The sequence below is a fragment of the Rhea pennata genome, chromosome 5, assembly GCF_028389875.1.
Source record: "Rhea pennata isolate bPtePen1 chromosome 5, bPtePen1.pri, whole genome shotgun sequence".
Taxonomy (NCBI): domain Eukaryota; kingdom Metazoa; phylum Chordata; class Aves; order Rheiformes; family Rheidae; genus Rhea; species Rhea pennata.
Window position 1 is genome coordinate 63,382,812 of NC_084667.1, and position 19,778 is coordinate 63,402,589.

The 19,778-nt window shown below is 43.7% G+C and overlaps 1 protein-coding gene across 1 annotated transcript in view; it reads right to left on the reverse strand.

Annotated features, from left to right (window-relative positions):
• PRKCH (protein kinase C eta) overlaps window positions 1-19,778 on the reverse strand; it is a 117,093-nt gene that overhangs the window by 88,437 nt on the left and 8,878 nt on the right. The window contains exon 2 of the mRNA XM_062576223.1: window positions 1,083-1,146. Within this exon, the coding sequence (XP_062432207.1) occupies window positions 1,083-1,146 (64 nt within the window). The remainder of the gene's footprint in view (window positions 1-1,082; window positions 1,147-19,778) is intronic.

Below are 19,778 nucleotides of genomic sequence, written 5' to 3' on the forward strand. Positions count from 1 at the left end.
CAAACGTACTTTTGAAAATGAGGAGAGAAGCTTTGAAACACTTTGTCCCAGACATCTGGTACCCGTGAACTGCATCAACGACTACACAGGAGGACAGAGCTCTTCTGTAACCCACAAAGCGATGACCACTCCAGCTTGATCCCTCCTCACGTCCAAGGCTGAGCACAGACACAGCAGAGTGAGCTGCCTGTGCTCTACCCCCCAACACAACCTTCACACCAAGCAATGAATCTGAATGACAGGATGAGAGAGAGCGTTGAAGCCCAGCTCTCCAAGACTGCTGGTCAAGGGCAGTGAAGCAGACCCTGCCTTGGCTCTTCATTTTCTTCGTACTTACTGCACGGTTCTTTGTTGTTATTCATTTAAGCTGCAGTCTCAACCTGTTAGTTTGTGGGAGGGTATTTACTGTATAAAAGCCATTTCGCTTTTTCAGAGCCCTATTCCAGGTTTCCTGCGTTCCTACAGCGGAGCTCACATCCACACTCAAGTATGAGTTCACTGTTATTAGGATAAACAGGGAAATTTAAAACATCACACTATAAAAAAAAAAAAAAAAAAAAAAAAAAGTAGGTATGGAAATAAAAACCTGCCAGGAAAGGGCCAGTGGACATTTTTTTCAGGGGAGCTTTTGCATTAAGAAACTTTTCAGTTTCCAAGGCAAAGGAAACTCTGGAAAGAGAAATACATATGAAGTAGGTGGGAATCATTATAGAATAAAAATCATCCAGATGTTTTAAACATGCTCTACATGCTCCTTATCTTGTCCTTCAAGAGGCACCCAGGTGAAAAGCACACGTGCCAAAACCAATCCATTTGAAGGACAACTTCAGATAAATAAATCGGGCAGGAATCAACTCCCTGGGTGCAAGATCAGAGCGATAACAGACCAGATGGCAAACAGAGTAAGAGGTTAACAACAGCCCCTTCAACGTTCCCTTCGCTGCTCCGGAAAGCTCCGGCGTGCGACAGTGTGCGACCTGCATGAAGACCCCTAATCTCTCACATAATACTTGCCAACGGACCGCAATAATACATACCAAAGCAGAGCTCTTAACGAAAAAAAGCCAAAATAATTCCCTTACCTTCCATGAAGCTGCCTGTAAGAGTTATGACCACAAACACTTTGCCTTCTGGCTCCAAATCCACCTGAAAAAGTAAATGAAATGTTAAAAGGCTGTTCAGGGCAAAGACTATTCTTCGGATTTGGCATGACAAACGCAGCCATTATTTGATAACATATGAAGCTACGCATCTTTGCGTACGCAACCCAATTTTTTCAGAAATACTGAGCATCCGTGGCTTAAATCACTCAGCACTGCTGGGAACAAGGAATAATCCAGTTCCGTATTCTTCAAGGAGCCCTGAATGTTGAACCATCTCAACCTTGCAGGAGGAAATAAAGATTAAAACAACAGAAATTGTTAATAGTGTTCCAGTTTGTCAGGTAAGTGAAGGAGAAGTAATACTGAACGCACAAAATTATTTTTAAAAAAGTATCTGATGAATTGTGTGTGTATTTCGTCCCTATTATATTTTATCCCATGGAATTTGTTTCAGGCTCTGGAAATGCCATCGGTGCTGGAAGTAAACGCCTGTTCCTTACATAAATCACCTTTTGTCCTTAAACCACAGAAAATAGGAACCTGATAGTGCTGTTACCTAAATACCTGTCATTTAATCTAAATTAGATAGGGATACAGAACATAGTTTTAGGGATCAGAGATCAATCTCTGCATCAGTCAGCTTGCCCTTGAAAGGACGTATTTATTTTTTGGTTAACAGATTTTTCATTTTTAGTTACATTTTTTAATTATGGTTCTGCTTTTGTTTTTTGCTCACCAACTAACTTTCAGCAAAATTGCAGCTAAGAATCCCAGCACTTCAAATCAGGCTGTCACACAAAACCTCCATTAGAGGGGAAAAAAAAAAAGACAAAATATCTCACTAAACTGCAAGGATAAAATTAGCAAAGAGAAGCTTCACACCACATGGGTACTGATAATCTGTGCAGAACAGAATTTGTGAAAATAGAGCTCTCCAAAGGAATGACTGAACATGACAATTTCCAACTGTTTTTGCTTTTATACAGTCATCTTTCCCCTGGTTAGAAAGAAATCAAAGCAAGCCTTCTACCTCAGCAATACAAAGTTTCACCGTGCAGGTGTGCAGAACTTAATACTCCTCAGCGCACACTTGACAGAGCAGGAAGATACTTTCCCAGTCCTGCAAGAAGGGAGGATGAGCCCAGGTCACCCGTTTTGTCTCATCTTTCCAGCACTTTGTTTCCTCTCTAACATTAACACACATCACATCAAATGTGACAGCTTTTCCTTGCCTCAGTCGTAGTCACATCATTGGATCCTAACTGAGAACCACCATAAGCCTGAAGAGCCAACACTGTAAGGTCGCCCTCAAAGCTACAGCGTATGGACCACTGCTAATCCAGACAATATTTACTATTTTGTTGCTAAGGTAGAGAATTGTTTTAAACTATTCGGAATTTGTTAGCATGTGCACAGCTAATATTTCCACAGAAAGGATGAGAGAATATACTGTTTACCCAACTTCAGCTGTCATGGTACTTCACAGACTAGAACTGACCATCTCTATCAGCAAGGCTCACAAAACAGGAAAATTAGAGCTGCTTGGGAAAATCCTACCAATTGATGGTTTTATGGACACCATTGGAAACCAATAAAATACTCAGCTTTGAGTCAATACTAATTGTCATGTTTGCTTGGGCTGCTTACTGTGCTGGCATAAGGAAGCTGTGTTTGAAGAGCCTTCTGTCTTCAATAAATAACACAGAAGACATTCTCCAGACAAAATGGTGCAGTGATATCATGCACCATTTTTGCCTAAAATCTAATTCACTGGGAAGATGTACAGCTTTGTAAAGAAATGTTTCTTTCAGGAAAAAAAAAAATACACACAACTCTTCTACAATAACTCAAACTGATTTATGGGATACCAAGACTTCAAATTTTATGGACAAGTTCTTGTTCATTTAGGTTTCCAAAACCATTTTTCAGTTCATATCATTTTTCTGCCAATCTCCACAGACAGGGTATGTTAAGACTCCTGCTTCCACATTCACAAGGAGGATCTTTCCTCACTTCTCCTGAAATACATAGTCCCCAGTGGGACGCAGAGCACTGCGGTCCTTATTCCATGTCAAAAATAAAGGTCTGGCAGGATACAGACAGACAGCTTGAAGCCATTTGACACAACAAAAACATCATCCACCTTTGACACAGTGTACAAACAAAAATTGGTCCAAACTCTTTGCAACGCACCTTGTACTCCTTCCCTGCAAATGAGATTCCTCTGCGCAGGGGGTAGCATGCAGCCTTGCAAAACAAAGCAAATTTTGCGAGCGATAGCAGGAGATCTGTGATGGTTATGAAATGTTCTCTCCTCTCTCCAGACTCCGGGATTAAAGACCATTCAAATCCAGCCACCAATTAAGCAGCCTTGCTTATATTATACCACAGCTCAAGAATAAAGGGAATCTAGCCATACTCAAGACCTTCTAATAGTATGTGATAGTAGGATCTAATGAGACATTACAGCGGAAAGCCTCCAAAACATGGACTGAAGCCCAAGGATGCCAGGTGCTGTGGAAGCAGAACATGCCTTGGGTACCTCAACAACTTGAGTATACCAACCAACAACCAAGACTCAGTTAGTGATTTCTGCTGCCTGTGTTACACAAGAGGTTAACCCAGACAGTCGTAACAGTCATCAATTTAATGCCATAGAGACTATCAATTAAAAAAATACAATTAATTAAAAATAATTGACTGCTGATAAAAGTTTGAATTTTGGACTTGCCACGTTCTCCTTTAGAGATGAATTTTGACCAGCCAAGTTGCAGCCACAGTAATATCTGAGAGCAAGTCACCGATACGTGGGAGGTAACTAAAACACAGTAATCTTTGACCTCGGAAACCGAAAGGAAAATGGTGTTTTAATCTTTGTCGTCAGACCGGCCCCTGAGAAGCCATGCCAGCACAGACGAGCAAGCAGCTCCCTGACTACAACGAGCACCTGATGGGACACGTTTCCTTTCTGCATCGCCCAGGCCCCTTGGAAGGCCACGCAGCGTGGAGAGGGCTTGTGCTGGTGGCTGTCACCACCTGTCAGCTCCTCACGCTTGCTGGTTGGGTGCCTGCAACGCCCTTAAAATCAGACGGACATCCATGCGCCGAGTTGGTGAACGCAGCTAGCAGCGTGCTGAACGGAGGCCCAGGGCCGAAGCTCTGCGGTCCTCGCCGCGTGGTTCCCGGCATTCCTGTCCACGCTTTGCGCCTTTACAGCTGCACTGCAAAGCATGGGAGCAGCAACAGAAAGCATGTACGCTTCAGGATAGCTCTACAGACCTGAAAAACAGCTTTTTTTTTTGTACCGTGGCAGCCACATTAGGGCACAAATAAACACGCCCGTATGGCTTAAGCCAGCCACCCGCAGCTGGGTGAAGAAGAAACATCCACTAGCAGGGTAGTCGTAGCCTACTTCTTCCCAGAATGGAGAAACTCCTAACAGGAGCCCAGGTTCATCTGTTTCAGTCCCCAAGAGCATCACTAGCACATTCTTTCAAAGAACAAGATTTCTTGCTACGCGCTGTCATTAAATGTAAGTGGAGCACTTCAAAAGGAGGCAGCTGCCAAAGGACTGGCCCTCCAGCCATGGAAGGGATAACCCCATGGAGCAACGGCTGCCTGGCTGGCAGCCCGGCCCCGGGCGCGCGCCGGCAGGGCTCCTGCGCCGGCGGTACCTCCCATCGTCTGAGAACGCCCTCGGGACTCGGCCCCTGCAGCAGCCGTGCCCTGTAGCACAAACACCGCGCCAGTTCTGCTTCTTGCTGCTTTTTTTTCCTATTTTGCCCCAGCATTGGTATTGGCTGCTTGAAGTCAAAACCTGACATTTCTGCAGAGAAGCAGGAGTCACAATTTTATCCTTTCCAGAATTGTTAGACCAGGTGATCGGTCTGGGTGAAAGATAAAGCTGATGCAGATCATCTTTCACATACACACACACACACACACACACACACACACACACACACACACACACACAAAAAGAGAGGCTCAGAGAACCTCAACAGTCTGAAGGCGGCAAGGTCAAAGCTAAACAGAAATGCGACCATCTGCATGTATTTGACTGTAACAGAGAGTAATAAGTGGCATTTAAAAAGTGTGCATATATAGGGTTTCCTAAAGCCATCATCTATTTGGTACGGAATATTTTCCCTTAGGAAATTGTAGAATACTGCCTGGAAAGTTTAGTATTAGAGTAGGAAATAAGCCACAGGGGAAGAAGTCTTTCTACACCAGCACAAGCAAGGGAAAAGTCCTTTCCCCACCACTAGCATGATATTGGGAATGCTACGAGGTGCTACAAGGAAATTGGACTAAACTGACGGCATGCAGCGGGATGAACAGCCCACACCACGCAGCATCGCAGCAGCGGCGTGCGTCGCCGTAAACAGTAATCATCCTCCCCACGCACTGGTGCTCTCATCCGCAGCTTGCTCCTGCAGGAAATAACTGGAAGAAAAACACCGACACGCTGGCTGTTTTAGAGTAGCTCTAAGCCGCCGAGTTCTAGCTAACCGGAAGAGGAACACGTGCTCGCCCGCGTACTAAAACCTTTAACCATGGCTCTCTTCTGTTCCGAGGAGGTGGAAGACAGCTTGCTTCTCCACACGTGGACAGGAGCGGAGAAGATTGGCTGTTCAGCTCAGTAGAGCTGCAAGTACAATACAGGATTTTGGCCCAGAGCTAAGCATATACTTTAATTTGTGCAGAACTTGTCAAACATCCTGAAAGGAAGCAAATGCTGGAGGATTTGGGCAAGCGAGCTGGAAACGAGCAGCTAAGGACTGACAAGTTCAGCTACGGTTTCATTAAGCTTCTGCTGTGAAACGCGCAGGTTTGGCAGCAGGGCTCAGCGCAGCGCTGGGAAGGGCTTTGCTAGTACTTCCAGCCACTTCCACCGCGGCTCATGCCTTGACTTGCTAAGATTGCTCGGCTCCATGCGACTTCAAAGGCAGTTACGAGCAATTTTTTTTTTCTCATGGGAGGGGCACCAGTCCATCATCTGACACACCAGTTCCAGCAAAGGACTATATTAACATCACTCCTGACAACTCCTCCTCCAGTCTGTGTTAATAAATAAATAAATAAAGCTGGTTCAGAAGTGAACGAGGGAAGAGGACGCAGGGAGACCGAAACGGTATTCTTTAATCATATGCCTTCACACATATAATAGAAACTGGTCACGCATGATTCATCAATGGAAGAGGTTTGGAAAACAAATCTCTGAAGGAGGGTAATCTCTCAGGCAACATATCAACACCCAGCCGAAGCATCCACTAAACTCGAAGAGCAGGTATAGTCAGTCAGCCTCCGAAAGAAGTTGGCATGCCTCCGTGAAAACCTCCCCGCCGACGGGAAGAGGCGGCGCCGCAGGGTGCCGCAGCTCATCCCGTCTGCCCGCGAGTCTCCCTCCCCAAAACGGAGCGCTGCGCGCACCCCTCCAGGATAACCATACATCTTCAGCGGGGCATCTGGCACGAACACGGATTCTTGTGGACACAAGATTCACAGAGTTAAGACTTTTTCTCCACTCTTCTCCAGCCGAGATGATCCAGGCTGGGAAGCCTGAAGTACACTGAAATCAATGAGATTTTTTAATTTTATTTTATTGCCCTTGGATCAGATACAAAAAGCAACTACATTTACCCTCGAGCTCTGAACATCCTTTCTCCCATTGCTTTACTGTCCTTTCTTCCCCACAAACACGATTAGGAAGCATCCTAGAAGGAATGCCTTTTCTTTAAGCCGGATCAATGCTGACGTGGCTTCAAAAACAGAACAAGCCAGAAACTTGCAGTGAATAGAGCAAATATAAAAGCTACCTGGGGACTTAATTAGCTTAATTAAACAAGTAGCTATACCTTTTGACTTCCTACACAATTTTTAAATTTAATTAACAGAACTGCATACATAATCAGTCATTTGTAGAGACAATTCCCAAGGTTCTGTGCAGTCCCAGAGCTGAAAGTCTGGAAGAGCCTGGGTTTGTCTGAAGCTGTTTTTTCACATGCCTCTAGTTGTTCCTTTTACTTATTTTTTTTTAAGCTAACAGATCTTACAGCTTATAGAATGTCAGATCTTTCTGTATTTTAATAACCTAGCACTTCCACCTGAGCATGCCTTTGTTGGACAGGTCAAGTAGCAACTTCCTCAGCCAAATACATGTTGTCTGGATTAATCAGTCCCTTGTTTCCGAGCCTGACAGACACCTACCTCCAAGGTGAAGCACCTGATGGGGACCTTAAGGTTCTCTTTTAATAGAAAGGGGATTTTAAATTTCAGAAACTGTCTTTTTCCTACAAATGCGCAACATGCAATTGTTAGGATTTAAGTCAGTGTGCCTAAGAAGTTGGAGGGCCAAGCATCTTCCCATTTGTACAAAGGCTGGCCAGCACCCAGGGCAGTAACTTCTGCCCAGGTGCCACGGGCAGATGTCTCTCAATGATAGATGCCAACCCAGCACAGATGAGGACCTACGAGATGCCATTTGGTGAAAAACAGCAACCCCAGCTCTTGCTCCAACTGAGGTTTGAATTTGGTGCTGCCGAGCAACAGCTTCTCCCTGCTCCTACCGAGATTCAATTTTGATGCCGGGTCTCAAAATCAAGGAAGAGCGCGGGGTGGTGCATCGCCACGGAGCAGCTGCCGATCCCGCCTGTAATCGGCAGGTCTGCGAATGATGCTGAATTCCCAGAGCACTGAAGCTCTCATGCCTGGAGGTCTCCGGCTCACTAATTCCAGCTGCAGTAAACGCACTATTAGTTCTGGGGATGCCTGGTCCCTTGGGGGACTAAAGGTCTAAAACTTCTACCTCCTTTAAGTTACAGTAACAATCGAAAGTTTCACTGGAATAAGACCCCTTACAATGACTGTTACTGCTACATGTTTAGCACTGCAGAGCTAAACCCACAAATGAGTAGAAAGTTTGTCTCGTAACTCCTATAACCAGTTATTCCAGCTATTACTGTAATATTGTCATTTTAATTTTTGTTCCAGAACAACTGTTGAAAATATTACTTTTGTTTTCAGTCAAGATGCAAAATTACAAGCTGTGTGCCAGCCATGAATGCTCAGGCATAACAACTCTTAACTAATCTTGGAGTCCTGAATCGATTTTAGTCTGGTTTCATTCAAGAGACTACCCCTCTCAACAGAAGATCTGCTCAGCTAAGAAGAGTAAGGGCTGCAACAAGATTCATCCTCTCCATGAGTTTCCTGCTGAGAAAACCTGCTTGATGAGCTACAAATAATAATTAAAAAGGTAAAATAAAAAGTGAGGTTTCAAGTCTTCAAAAAGTGAAGATTTTTCAAAAGCATGAACCAATGCTTGCTCCTACTGGAGTTAAGCCAACTCAGATTGCTTTTGAGAAAACAATGAATGGTGCATCAGTAATAATTGCAGGTGGCTGTTCTTCAGTTTGTTAAAAAAATTTGTATAGTTATAAAGTTAAAAACAAAAAGAGAAAGAGAACTGGCTCAGGCACAGGCTCAGTAGTTTTGTTTGTACCAATAGCTACACTGGAAGGATTTCTAATCTCTTTTTCCTGAGTTAGTGTGGGAGAAGGGAGGGGAAAAAATCTAATCAACTATTATAAACTTCACAGTACTGAAGCATCTCAGAAACAGAGTATTTACCTTCACAGTACTACCTGCAAGCAAGAAAGCATTCCTTCAGAAATTTAAACCCAACTCACAAAATGATTTGCAACAACAAAAAAAAAAAAAAAAAAAAAAAAAAAAAAAAAAACAAACAGACCCCGCTCCAACAAAGAAAAGAATCACATGCACATATTAGAGTTTGCAACAGAGGAGAGACTTCATCTACAGCTGAAAAACAAGAGCAGGGATAGAAATCACTAGGAAGGTAGGTGAGCTGGGAAAAAAAAAAAACATCAAAGATTACAAGACACTAGTAACGAGGGTCTCATTTCTGAGGGAGCAGAACATACCAAGTGTGGGAAAACTCTGAAAAAATCTGCCCGCAAGCACCAAAGAGGGTGTCAAAAATCCCACCCTCGTACTCTGTGCTCTCTTAGTTCAACAGGGTATTTTGTTGCTAACTCTCCCGAGACGGGGCTGTGGGTGAGGAGAGAAAGGTGGTCCCACGCGCTGCTTTCGGCTCGCTATCAACAGGTTTTGAAGCCGTGTGTGCAGCCTGAGCTTACCACAGACAGCTGCGCAATTGCCGGCGCTCAGCCACGCTAACGCGCGCGGCTTCCTGTCCTGTGCGGCTACTGCACCAGGGTAGCGAACAGCAAGACTCTGCTGTGGGAAAGTCAACGTGCTACTGCGGAGATGAAAGGGCAGCAAAAGGCGTTGAGCTGGCGGGACATCACTACTTCAAAATGAAACCAGCAGGCAAACCCCAAAGGCCGACATCTCCTCTTTTCTGCAAAATTTTGGGGAGCAAAGTAGCTGAAAACATGCTCTGAACCAACCCTGCCCCTGGGAGTCACCAAGTCAGAAGCAATTCTGCTCTGTGTTGCCTATCTGGCTGATGAACGGCAACTCCTGTTTGCTCTAACGACTCTAAATTGTTGCAAGGGCAGATCTCAGAGGGACAGCAGAGGTGGCTGTGGGTGGGTTGCGTTGTGCCACCAGTGAATATAGTCCTTGTAACATAGCTGATTTTAGAGAAGAGAGGTAGAAAACTGCTTCCAGGGAAGGGCCTGGCAGAACACCCTTGTGCCACCAGGCTCCCTTCCCCCTGCTCCCTCCTACGGGTTATACGACCATTACCCAGAAACGAACCAGAAGTCACGCGGGCAGGACGTATCCTGCCTTTCCCTACCAAGCCCTACGAGCAGAGCTCTAGCTTTTCTGCACACACAGTTTTAAACGCAGACCTTGGTTTGTGTATACCAAATGTCACTGCATCCACTGGATTTTGCTCCCAGCTCCCCTTGCCTTCTTACAGCTACTCTTTAAGGAAGAAAAAAACAAATAAACAAAGAAAACACAAAACAAACCACTTTCATTTTCTAAAAGACAGATATTGAGATCAATTTAGGGCCACTAAATTAAAGGATGGGAAAACACAAAGCTTCGTTTTCAGCTGTTCAAGCTCTTGGCTACAACAAATACGCCCATGCATACGTTTGGTAACGGCTATCAGGCTATCAGCTTTGCATGTGCTATGTATGGAAATCTGCTTGCAAACACCTATATATGCAACTCCAGGTACACGAGGCTGGAAGTAATACAGGGTATCTGTTCTTCTGTTCTTGAAAGCACTTAGGAGCTTTGACCAGAGGGGGGAAAAAAGAAAAGGAGAAGGGTTAAAGAAAAAAAAAACAAAAAACAAAAAAAAACCACTCCAAAATCACCCCACCACCACCAACTTCCATTCAGTGAACAGCAAAAACAGATCAATTATCTCAACAGCTAGGTGTTTAGTAAAGGAATCAAAATTCTTCAACAGCTATGGAGCTACTCTAACATTATTTTAGCTATTATGGTCTAGATACTTTGATGGCCAAATGATGATGACAGCTCAAAATTTAGGTCCTCCTAAATACACAAAGAAGGAAATACTATTTTACATCTCAAAGTTCTGGAGATGATCAACCAGCATATTTTCCATGATACACATTATCTCAATACAAATTGGCAGAAACTCAGTAATCTGTGTTAGTTTTGCTGTTTCCAGTAATAAAGAAATAAATTACCAACTGGTGGAAAGCAAGCAAGCTGGTGTCACTTCCTGCTTGGAAACTGTCCAAGGGCCACTGAAATAAGTAGGTGAATGGACTTTCCTCAAAATAAAACACTGACATGCCTGAGCCTATCACTCATAGAGGGTCCCGCGACAAGGAAACGGCTGCTGATGCTAGCGACAGAGAGGGCCCAGGCAGCCAATACACCAACCACTACCTACCAAAGACTTGGGTTTTGCCTGAAAAGGAACAGACCAGGCAGCAGAAAGAAGTGGAGAAGGATGAACCAAATGATCGGGCAGAGAAGCAATAAACAAGGCTCTTGGCCTTGAGGGGAAATCTTCCAACGCACAGCATTCACCTGCAATTTTAATTAAACTTATTAACAAATCTAAGCAGACCTATGAATCATTGCACATTTTACATTAAGCAGCAAAGTCTGCATTAAGGTCTGAGGTTCTCCGTTCACAGCATTTTTGCTGGTCACCTAAGGATTGTTATCCATATGGCTACACCTGGAAAAATTTGTGCAACTTAAGTGAAATCTATTGAACCACACAACGTAAAACTGGGCAGCCATTATCCTGCTACAAATGTAGCCCAAGGAAATTGTGGGCCCCTAAAGAACAGCTGTTTTACTCCCTAGAGAACCTATTTGCAGTTGTCATCTGCGTGACTTGCTTATTCACATACTTATTTTTAAGATTATTGCACAACCTTAAGTTTCTGTGAAATTTTCATTCAAGTCTCCATTAGCCATGTCACTAATTATAGAACATCTTAGGAAGTATAACTTACGTTGGTGTATTGCTGCTTTTCCGTCCAGTAGCTTTTTCTTTTCAAACAAGGACATAGCTGATGAGACCATGAACCGCAGAAGTGTATTAGTATCTCCTGATATAGCCCCTTAAATTTTTCAGCACTCCAAGTAGAAAGAAGAAAGGCCAAAACCTTCCACTAGGCCAAAGATCTCTGGAAAAAGTTCACTTTTGAAGAGCCAAGCCCCATTTGATAACAACAGTTAAACAGTTAAGCCATGGTGGTACAGCGAAAGGCAGTCAATCAGAGAAGCCCAGCTATTTATTTTTTTTATTGTGCTCAATCATAACTGAGGGGCATTATTAAAAAAAAAAAAAATCCTAGGGGAAGATCAGATACTTAGAACAGTTAAGGTTGGAAGGGACCTCTGGAGATCATCTAGTCCAACCCCTATAGACCCCTACATCTTGAAGCCAAGTAGCTGGGGCTGTGAATGCAAACCAAAAATCCACAAAGCTGCTGATTTACAGATTGCTTCCCTCTTCCTTCCCTTACATATCAAATTATAAAGGGAAAGAGTCATAGTTAATGGAAGGTCTAGCAATACACAAAAGTTTCGTTTGCTGCATGCAGAGATGACAGCTGTCCATTCTGATCATCACTTACTTACCTCAGCTCCACTTCCAGAGCTGCTGTAAATTTACAGTGGTGTTAGCTGAAGCCCCAAAATTTTGGCAGGAGAGTTGAGCAACCCTCTGTGCTGGGAAGGCCCACAGTGTTGAGCTTCACCTGGGGAAGCTTCTCACCCAGCCTCCTGGTCCCTTGTTGCAACCCTGACATTGCATTCCTACGGCACTGCTGCTGCAGGGCAGCACTCGCCTCCTTTTATCCAGAGATCTCAAAGCTCCTTGGAGTGGTGGGGAAATTTTACACTGACAACTTTACAGACAAAGTGGCCTGTGCAGAAGGCAAGAGCAGACCTAGAGCAGCGCTTGTGGTCTCCCAAACCCTGATCTAGCACAGCACACTGAAGACACAGTAGCTCACAAAAACATAATGGAGAGGCTACAGTATCCATGACAGCAATGCATGTTTGGACTTCAGAGGTCCAGATGTCCAGGAAAGGCAATTGCTCTTTTTTTTTTTTTTGTAGAAACTGCCTCTCTCCATAGGGCCAGAACCATCATCTCTTTCCCAGCAACTACAAAACCCTGCTCTAAGCACCCTGGGGGGGGGGGGGGAGTGTCACTATCACAATGAACTAATTTGTGTCCAAAAATCAAATTATCAGTAATATTTCAGACAAAACATACGGTTTCAAATGGCACGTCTCAGGGGCATGCCAGTCTTTACAGCTTTAGTCATACTCCCAGCACAGTTCATCTAATGGCTTAAATGTACACTGCTGGTCCTTAGCAAGGACCCAAAAGGGAGGGATTAATTTCAGCCATTTTTGAAGCCTGGATCATGCCTTGGGCTGTAACACTACAGAAAAGCCCAACATTTATACTCAGAGCATTCTTGCCAGATCCTGCAAGAACCACAGTCACTTCCTCCCTCCTCCTCTCCCTTCCTTACCTGGCAGTTTCTTAACACTGAAATCATCAGGGATAACTTTTATATCCAGCTAGTACTAATCCACCATATCTCCTTTCACATTCCATGTTATCAAAGATGACTGTACAGTGATTTCAGGTGGAAGGATGAAAAAAAAAAATCAAATATGGCTGGTGCTGCATAGAAGTCCCAGGGAAAGACAGAAGAGAGGGTTAAAAATATTTTAGCCTCCACACAAACCCCTCTCCCATTCTCTGCCACAGCTCTTGGGATTGTTTAACATTACTATTACACACATGTAAAAGTAGTTTCCACTACTTTTCAGCCACGTAGCCAATTAGATGTTTCTAAAGGTACAAAAAGGAGCACCAAGGCATGCGCTCCCTCAGCATTCCTGAAGGTATGATGCTCACTCCTGGTGTCCAGATGTTACCGCTCACGCCTGTGCTCTAATCCCATGAGGTCCAGCTCTGGTAGTCATCGTTGAGACTTTATTCAGCAAAAACAATATAGGTTGGGATCCAGTACTCTGCTGACAGCATCTACAGAGAACACGCCTTTGACAATATTTGCTTTGCCAAGTTAGCTCATCCCCTGTATGCATGCTGTTTTGGGGTTGTGAGGGGCTGGAAGGAAGGAAGAAGGTTGGGATTTTTTTGTTTGTTTGTTTTTAAACAACAGTAGTTAAAAAAAAAAAAAAAAAAAAAAAAAAAAAGAGGCACGTAGATGAGATTCTCCATAGTGAAAGACCCTTTTAACAGGACTGGGTTGTATACTCATACAGAAAGAATCAGTTAAAAAAATGTCCTGAAGCTAAGCACTGCAATATGAGAGAGACTGTCCAAGACCGGGTAGTTTTTAGTCCCATCAAGGCTGTGATTACTGTTTTTCTCAGCTAGCTCACGAGAGCAATGATCTCAACACGCGCTTGTGACCGTGCAGTCACAGCTGTGACTCCAGCAGCGGAGCTAGGGTGGGAGAGGGCTACAGAGCACGGCCCTCCAGCCTCCCGCAGGCTGCAGGGTGGGTGACGGGGTGCCGTGTCACTGCAGGAAACGCGCCGTTCAGCCGACCCAGCCATCTGGCTCCGTCTGAAGGCGGCACTTCTGGTTTAGCGTGCGACTGCAAGTCGACAGGCAGCATGCTGGCATCTACCAACAGCACGCTGTCACGCACTTCCCCTTTTTAATATTTCTTTTTTCCCGTCTCCAAAGAGTAGTTTAAAGAGGAGAAAATGTTCCTCAGCCAACGTGAACAAGATGGTTCTTGGATTAAAGGAGAAAAGTAAAAGAGAGTAGGGAGCAATGCTCGGGAAGAGCTCTTAGAGGGAAACATCAGGGTGGTTTGGAGTAGTTTCACTCAGATGTCAGTCAAGACGACAGCTCGATGCTCACCCCATCTCCAGGCAAAGCTCAGCATTGCCAGGCTGTAACACTGCCTGCAGAGAAGTGCTCTCCCTAACACGGCGCTTTTGCCGGGGATCACTGCAGGCCCAGGCACACAGAGTTCCCAGGCAAGCCAAGAACGGGACAGGCAGGCTCCGTAACCAGGCCATCCTTTTTAGGACAACTGCTGCCATACACCCTACTGATACGTACCCAATCTCCATGCATGGAAGGCCTGGCATTTTGTCAGTGCCACGGTCAGCGTTGGGTATACTTTATTTTATAAATACATTGTGGTTTTAACTGCAGTCCACTAACTAAAGCAAACAGAAGTATGTATTGCTCTCTGGAGGGAAGTCCCTTGCTACCCGAATGGCACTGCTGATGCTCCTCTTCCCACGGAGAGGCAGTCCCTGCCGAGGGGATACACGTTACCTTAATGCCAAAGCACAGTTTTACTCATTCAGGGAAAAGGCACATCAGTTTCAGTCTTACAGGCTTAACCAGAGAGCTATCACCAGCGGAGAGCACAATTCCCCTGCAGAGCATTTTTTTTTTAAATAAAATCAAGTAATTTCCCTTTTTTAAGGTTTACTGAGCTCTAAAGCCAGGCAAACAGTTCCCCTGCTCCATGCAAGCAGCACAACGTTGGGGGAAAAACAGGAGAGAGAGAGAGTCCCTTTAGCAACTGCAATAAACCCAACGAAGTGAGCCCTGACACTCTCTAAGAAAGACAATAAAATACCAAATGCAACTCAACTCCTACTACACTTTATACAAAAAGAGCCATAGCTAATATTATAGAGGTGAAGTTAGATCCTTAGCTAAGAGACCCTAAACTGGCTGAATTGGAGCTGCTGACTAGATCCTTACCGTGGCTGCACTGCAAGTTTCAGCTTTTTATGAATCTAAGGACTCCTCTTGAAGCTCAGCTGCACTTGAAAGACGTCTGGGACATGAGACCACGCATTCTAATATTAAGCACTAGTGTGGCTTTGGATATTGAAAGTCTCAACAAGTAATGACCCACTGGAAAATTCACAGTGAGAGATGGAAAGATGTGGTACTCTTCAAACACCTACACATGTTCTGGTTGTGGCTTTGAAGCAAGCCACAACACTGTCTATTGTAAAAAGCACTGTTCCTGTGGAAACAGTTGCTTAATAATCTTAGCAATGGAGTAAGAATTAATACTATAGCTGTATAAAATTTTGCAACTACTCGTTTACTGGCTAAAAAAAATACACATATCTCAAAAACCAGATCCTGCTCTTATTGCTGATAGTCAATAAAATCAGCATGCAAAGATGAAGAGGGGTTTTTGTGCAGCGGAATTAACTTTAAAAAATATTAAAAATTTCTCTGCAAATAAAATTCTACGTGCCCAGGACTATTATTTTGAGGGAACAGCTTAAACCAACCTAGAAGTGAACCACAAAACTTAGACTGAGGAAATGTTGAAGAGCTTTTTGAGGTCAAGAAGATCCTTTCAGATCAATCTCTTGAGTGAAACACAACGGTACCAAAGGTTGTGTAAAAACAGCAAAGCTCAGTATCTATGGTCTTTTCTCACTTAATTTTCATGTTCAAAACAGGAACAGGCGCTTCGGAGCCAGTTACTAAAATGAGAAGTGTCATTGCTTAGAAGCAATGAGTATAGCCTATCCACTGCAAAGACAACTCTCTCTGCAGAAAAATTACTTACGTATAAAAATAGATCCATAGACCTTGTATTACTCAAGCACTCCTTTCTCTATGACAAAGGGAAATGACATCTTACAAGGACACACCAGAAGCCTCCTGAGATCACTTCCACATAAGCTAAAATATGTGAAACAACTCAAATGGCAACAGAAGAGCAGATTTTTAAAAATACTCTAGCCAATTTTTAATGTAGTTTCAATTCTTAGTTCTAAAGGTTTTTCTAAAATTCTTAAGTTCTAGAGTTCTCAATTCTAAGGCTGGTACCAGCAAAGCTGTAACCACAGGGAACACGACCAGTCAAAGGGTTTGCTCCCAGTTACATATAGTGCTGACATGAGTAAGCCTTGTGTCCCCTTTGCTCCCCACCCTCCTAACACATACACATTTACAGTATTTCTACACTGTGAGCATCACCACCCTGCATCCCTGCAGGTACAGCCACACTTCAGCAAGTGCCCACCCAAGACAAGCTGAAAGACACGGCTTTCAACACTCCTTAGATGTAGCTTGCACAGCATCAGAAGAGGGGGGTTGTACATGTCAACAGTAGTAGGTAACTGCTAGAAAGAGCACAGGGCTGATAATGAATTGATAAATCATTTACCAAGTTCTTCAGGAGATACAAAATCAAGCCAAAAGTTATCTTGATATTATCAGGCTTTGATAAAGAGGAGAATCTGGTCTCCAGCTGCCCACCCAAACTGCCCCTTTTCTTCCAGAAGTAACCACACTTTGCAAATGCAGTGGAACAGATCCTGCATTTGCACGTCTCCAAAGCCACAGCTCACAGTCCACCGCGTTAATTCACACTGCCATTGACTAATGTTTTCCTTAGCACCCTTGGCCGTGAAATAGCATAGGTGAGAAGCCAAGATTTGAGCGAGAGGTGCTGCAGAGCTGCCCAGGGGTGGAGAACCAGCTAGTTGTCCTCTCCAGCATGCCCTGTACGAACTACCAGAGCTCACAGGTTGCAAACCTGCTGAAAAAAAGGGCTCCAGCATGTTTAAATACAAAATCCACTCCTAGTCTGGATGATCTTATAAAGCATTCACCCAAAACACAAATCAAAAAGATCTCTAGGCCTAGCACAGTTTATAGCGAGAGGTAATGTCTTCTACCAGAACGACAAACTTGAAGAAAGAGAAATGTCCAGCCTCTCTTCACACAAGCCCTTTTTAGGTGACCAAAGGCCTTCCACCTGAGTTATAACGTGAATGTATTTTGTCTTCAAGGAGTTGAAAACCATTCTGCAAGCACGTGCAGTGTAGCCTGAATTACTGATGCTTTATTCCCAAGTCTGCCAGACACACTCAAAAATAAGGATTTTCTCTCCTTCAGCACTCTCACTCCAAGAAGATAGCAAGCCCTAAGGTTTTGCATACAGTGAGTCCAGGCCTGCAGAGACAGCACTACAACAGTAAATGCAGAGGTCCTGGTGTCCTCCAGGTAGAGGCAGAGATCTTAGCCTCAACCTATACAGATCTAGTACATGACAGAAAGACCAGATCCGTCTCTGTAGCACCACTGCCTGTTTCTATTTTCTACATCACAACCTTTTGTGTCTTTCAAAATAAAAGCACAAAGCCCTACTGACCAGGCTTACTCTAGCATGGTACTAAAACTCACTCCTCTCTTGGAGGTGAGCACACTGAACTTGATATCCTCCTTGGCCAACTCCAAAAACTGTTTAGCAAGATTTTGCAAAGGAAGGTGAAATATATTACTTTGTAGAATCAAGACAATGGGGGGAAATTTCTGTTATTTTTATTGAAAAGATGGACAAAATGTTACTTGAACTAATTATTTGAAAATCTGGTCAAAATGAGTTACTATCATTAAGTACAGATGGGGTTATTATAAGCACTTAGTTTCAATAGTGAAGACAGCTTATCTCAGCACAGTTGGGTTTCTACCTAGTTTTGCTCTGCTCCAAACCAAGAACAGCTCAGTTGCTTGTATAGCAGCTACTAAACCACCACAATTGCATCTCAGTATGTTAAGGAAAACTTAGCATATAGACCTGCACTAAAATAAATGCTAGTAAGCTGCCACATCAGGAATCCCTTCCAGGGGTGGGAGGTCAAAACCTCTAAGAAAGGGAACAGCTGGAAATGACCCTACAGTCAATCTCCAATAAAACATCCCCTCTCAAGAGCTGGTCTTCCAAGCAATTCTTGGGGGAGTACTGAGAGCTTCTACACTGGATTTTTCATTACTATTAAATACACAAATAATGAAGTGCTAAGTCTGGGCCTCCATCTTGCAAATTGATTATACACAGCAGTCTCCCAGAAAGCCCTATTAGGGGATGGAGGATCACCCTACACATTGAGGCCACTGTAGGTTTCGTGCTGAACAGCGCCTTCCAACTTAGGAGCCTTGCAAGAAATCCCACCATGGATTTGATCGACGCAGGAAATTTCTCCTCACATCATTACCTTTTTCTCCATGTTTAGGAGCAAACTGCCTTGCAGAATAAATTCTCATCAAATGTATTAATGTTACACGCTACAGTCTGAATGACCTAGATAATAAACTATTGTGCTGGAGCCAATTTCTTCCTCTTTCTCAGAGCTCCATGAGCACTCTCTGTGCTCAATAAATAATGTATAACTCAGCTATCATTAACAATCCTTGCTGCATGTGAAGAGAAGGAAAGAAATGTGTCCAGTTCTTCTCCCACTTATGCTGCAAATCTGGCAGCGTAACTCCGCTGACGACATTGGAAATCCACTGATGCAAAACTGGCAAGTGAAAGTAGTGCCAACCACGGGGCTCCCACCCTGCTGAAATCTCAAAAGATACAGGCAAACTTTTTCCAAGTGTGAAAGGAGGAAAACGACTTTCATTTCAGCGTTGTTAAAAATAGCTGCTAGCAAAGCAAAACACTGACAGCAGCTTCATATGGAGTGTGACAGAGATTACACGTGGGGGAAGGATAGGAATCAGTCTCTGCCGTATCGAAGGTTTCTCCCCATCTTCTTTGGATAGAAAACACAAGAAAGTGTTCAGTGAATCAATTACCAGGTTTCACTGCTTAGAAAAACATGTTTTTCCTCTTGTCCTCAGGCCTGGGCAAGAAGCTGACAAATAACCACTGTACACCCTTGTTTACAGAGGAAAACAAATTCAGAACAAAGTAGGAGTTCATACAGGATATGTTATTTCTTTATCAGTTGTTCTTGATCTGGAATAGTGAGCTTTTTACTCTCAATCAAGTCAATCCAGACTGGACTACACTTAACACAGAATAAATTTATTGCCTGTTCTAGATGGAGAAAATCACTTTAGGGATTAACTAACTCACATGTAGACAAGCCAACTCCAATGCTATCTAAGACGACAGTTAGTTACGACTATTTTGTCTGACAAAGAACTTAAGAATACAGTTATCTCATGCTATTTTTTACAGTAAAACTTTGCTAAAGCTGGCTGGCTCTACCATCTGAACAGAAAAAAAGAAAGTAAATTGACATAATCCTAAATTTGACCCTTCTGACAGTGCCTGTCCCTCTCTTCTACACATACCTACAGCACTCAGCACAGTTATGACTGGTCCCTGGTGGAAGCTACTACAACCTCTCTCAAGTATGAATGATGGCAAATATTTTCTGTCC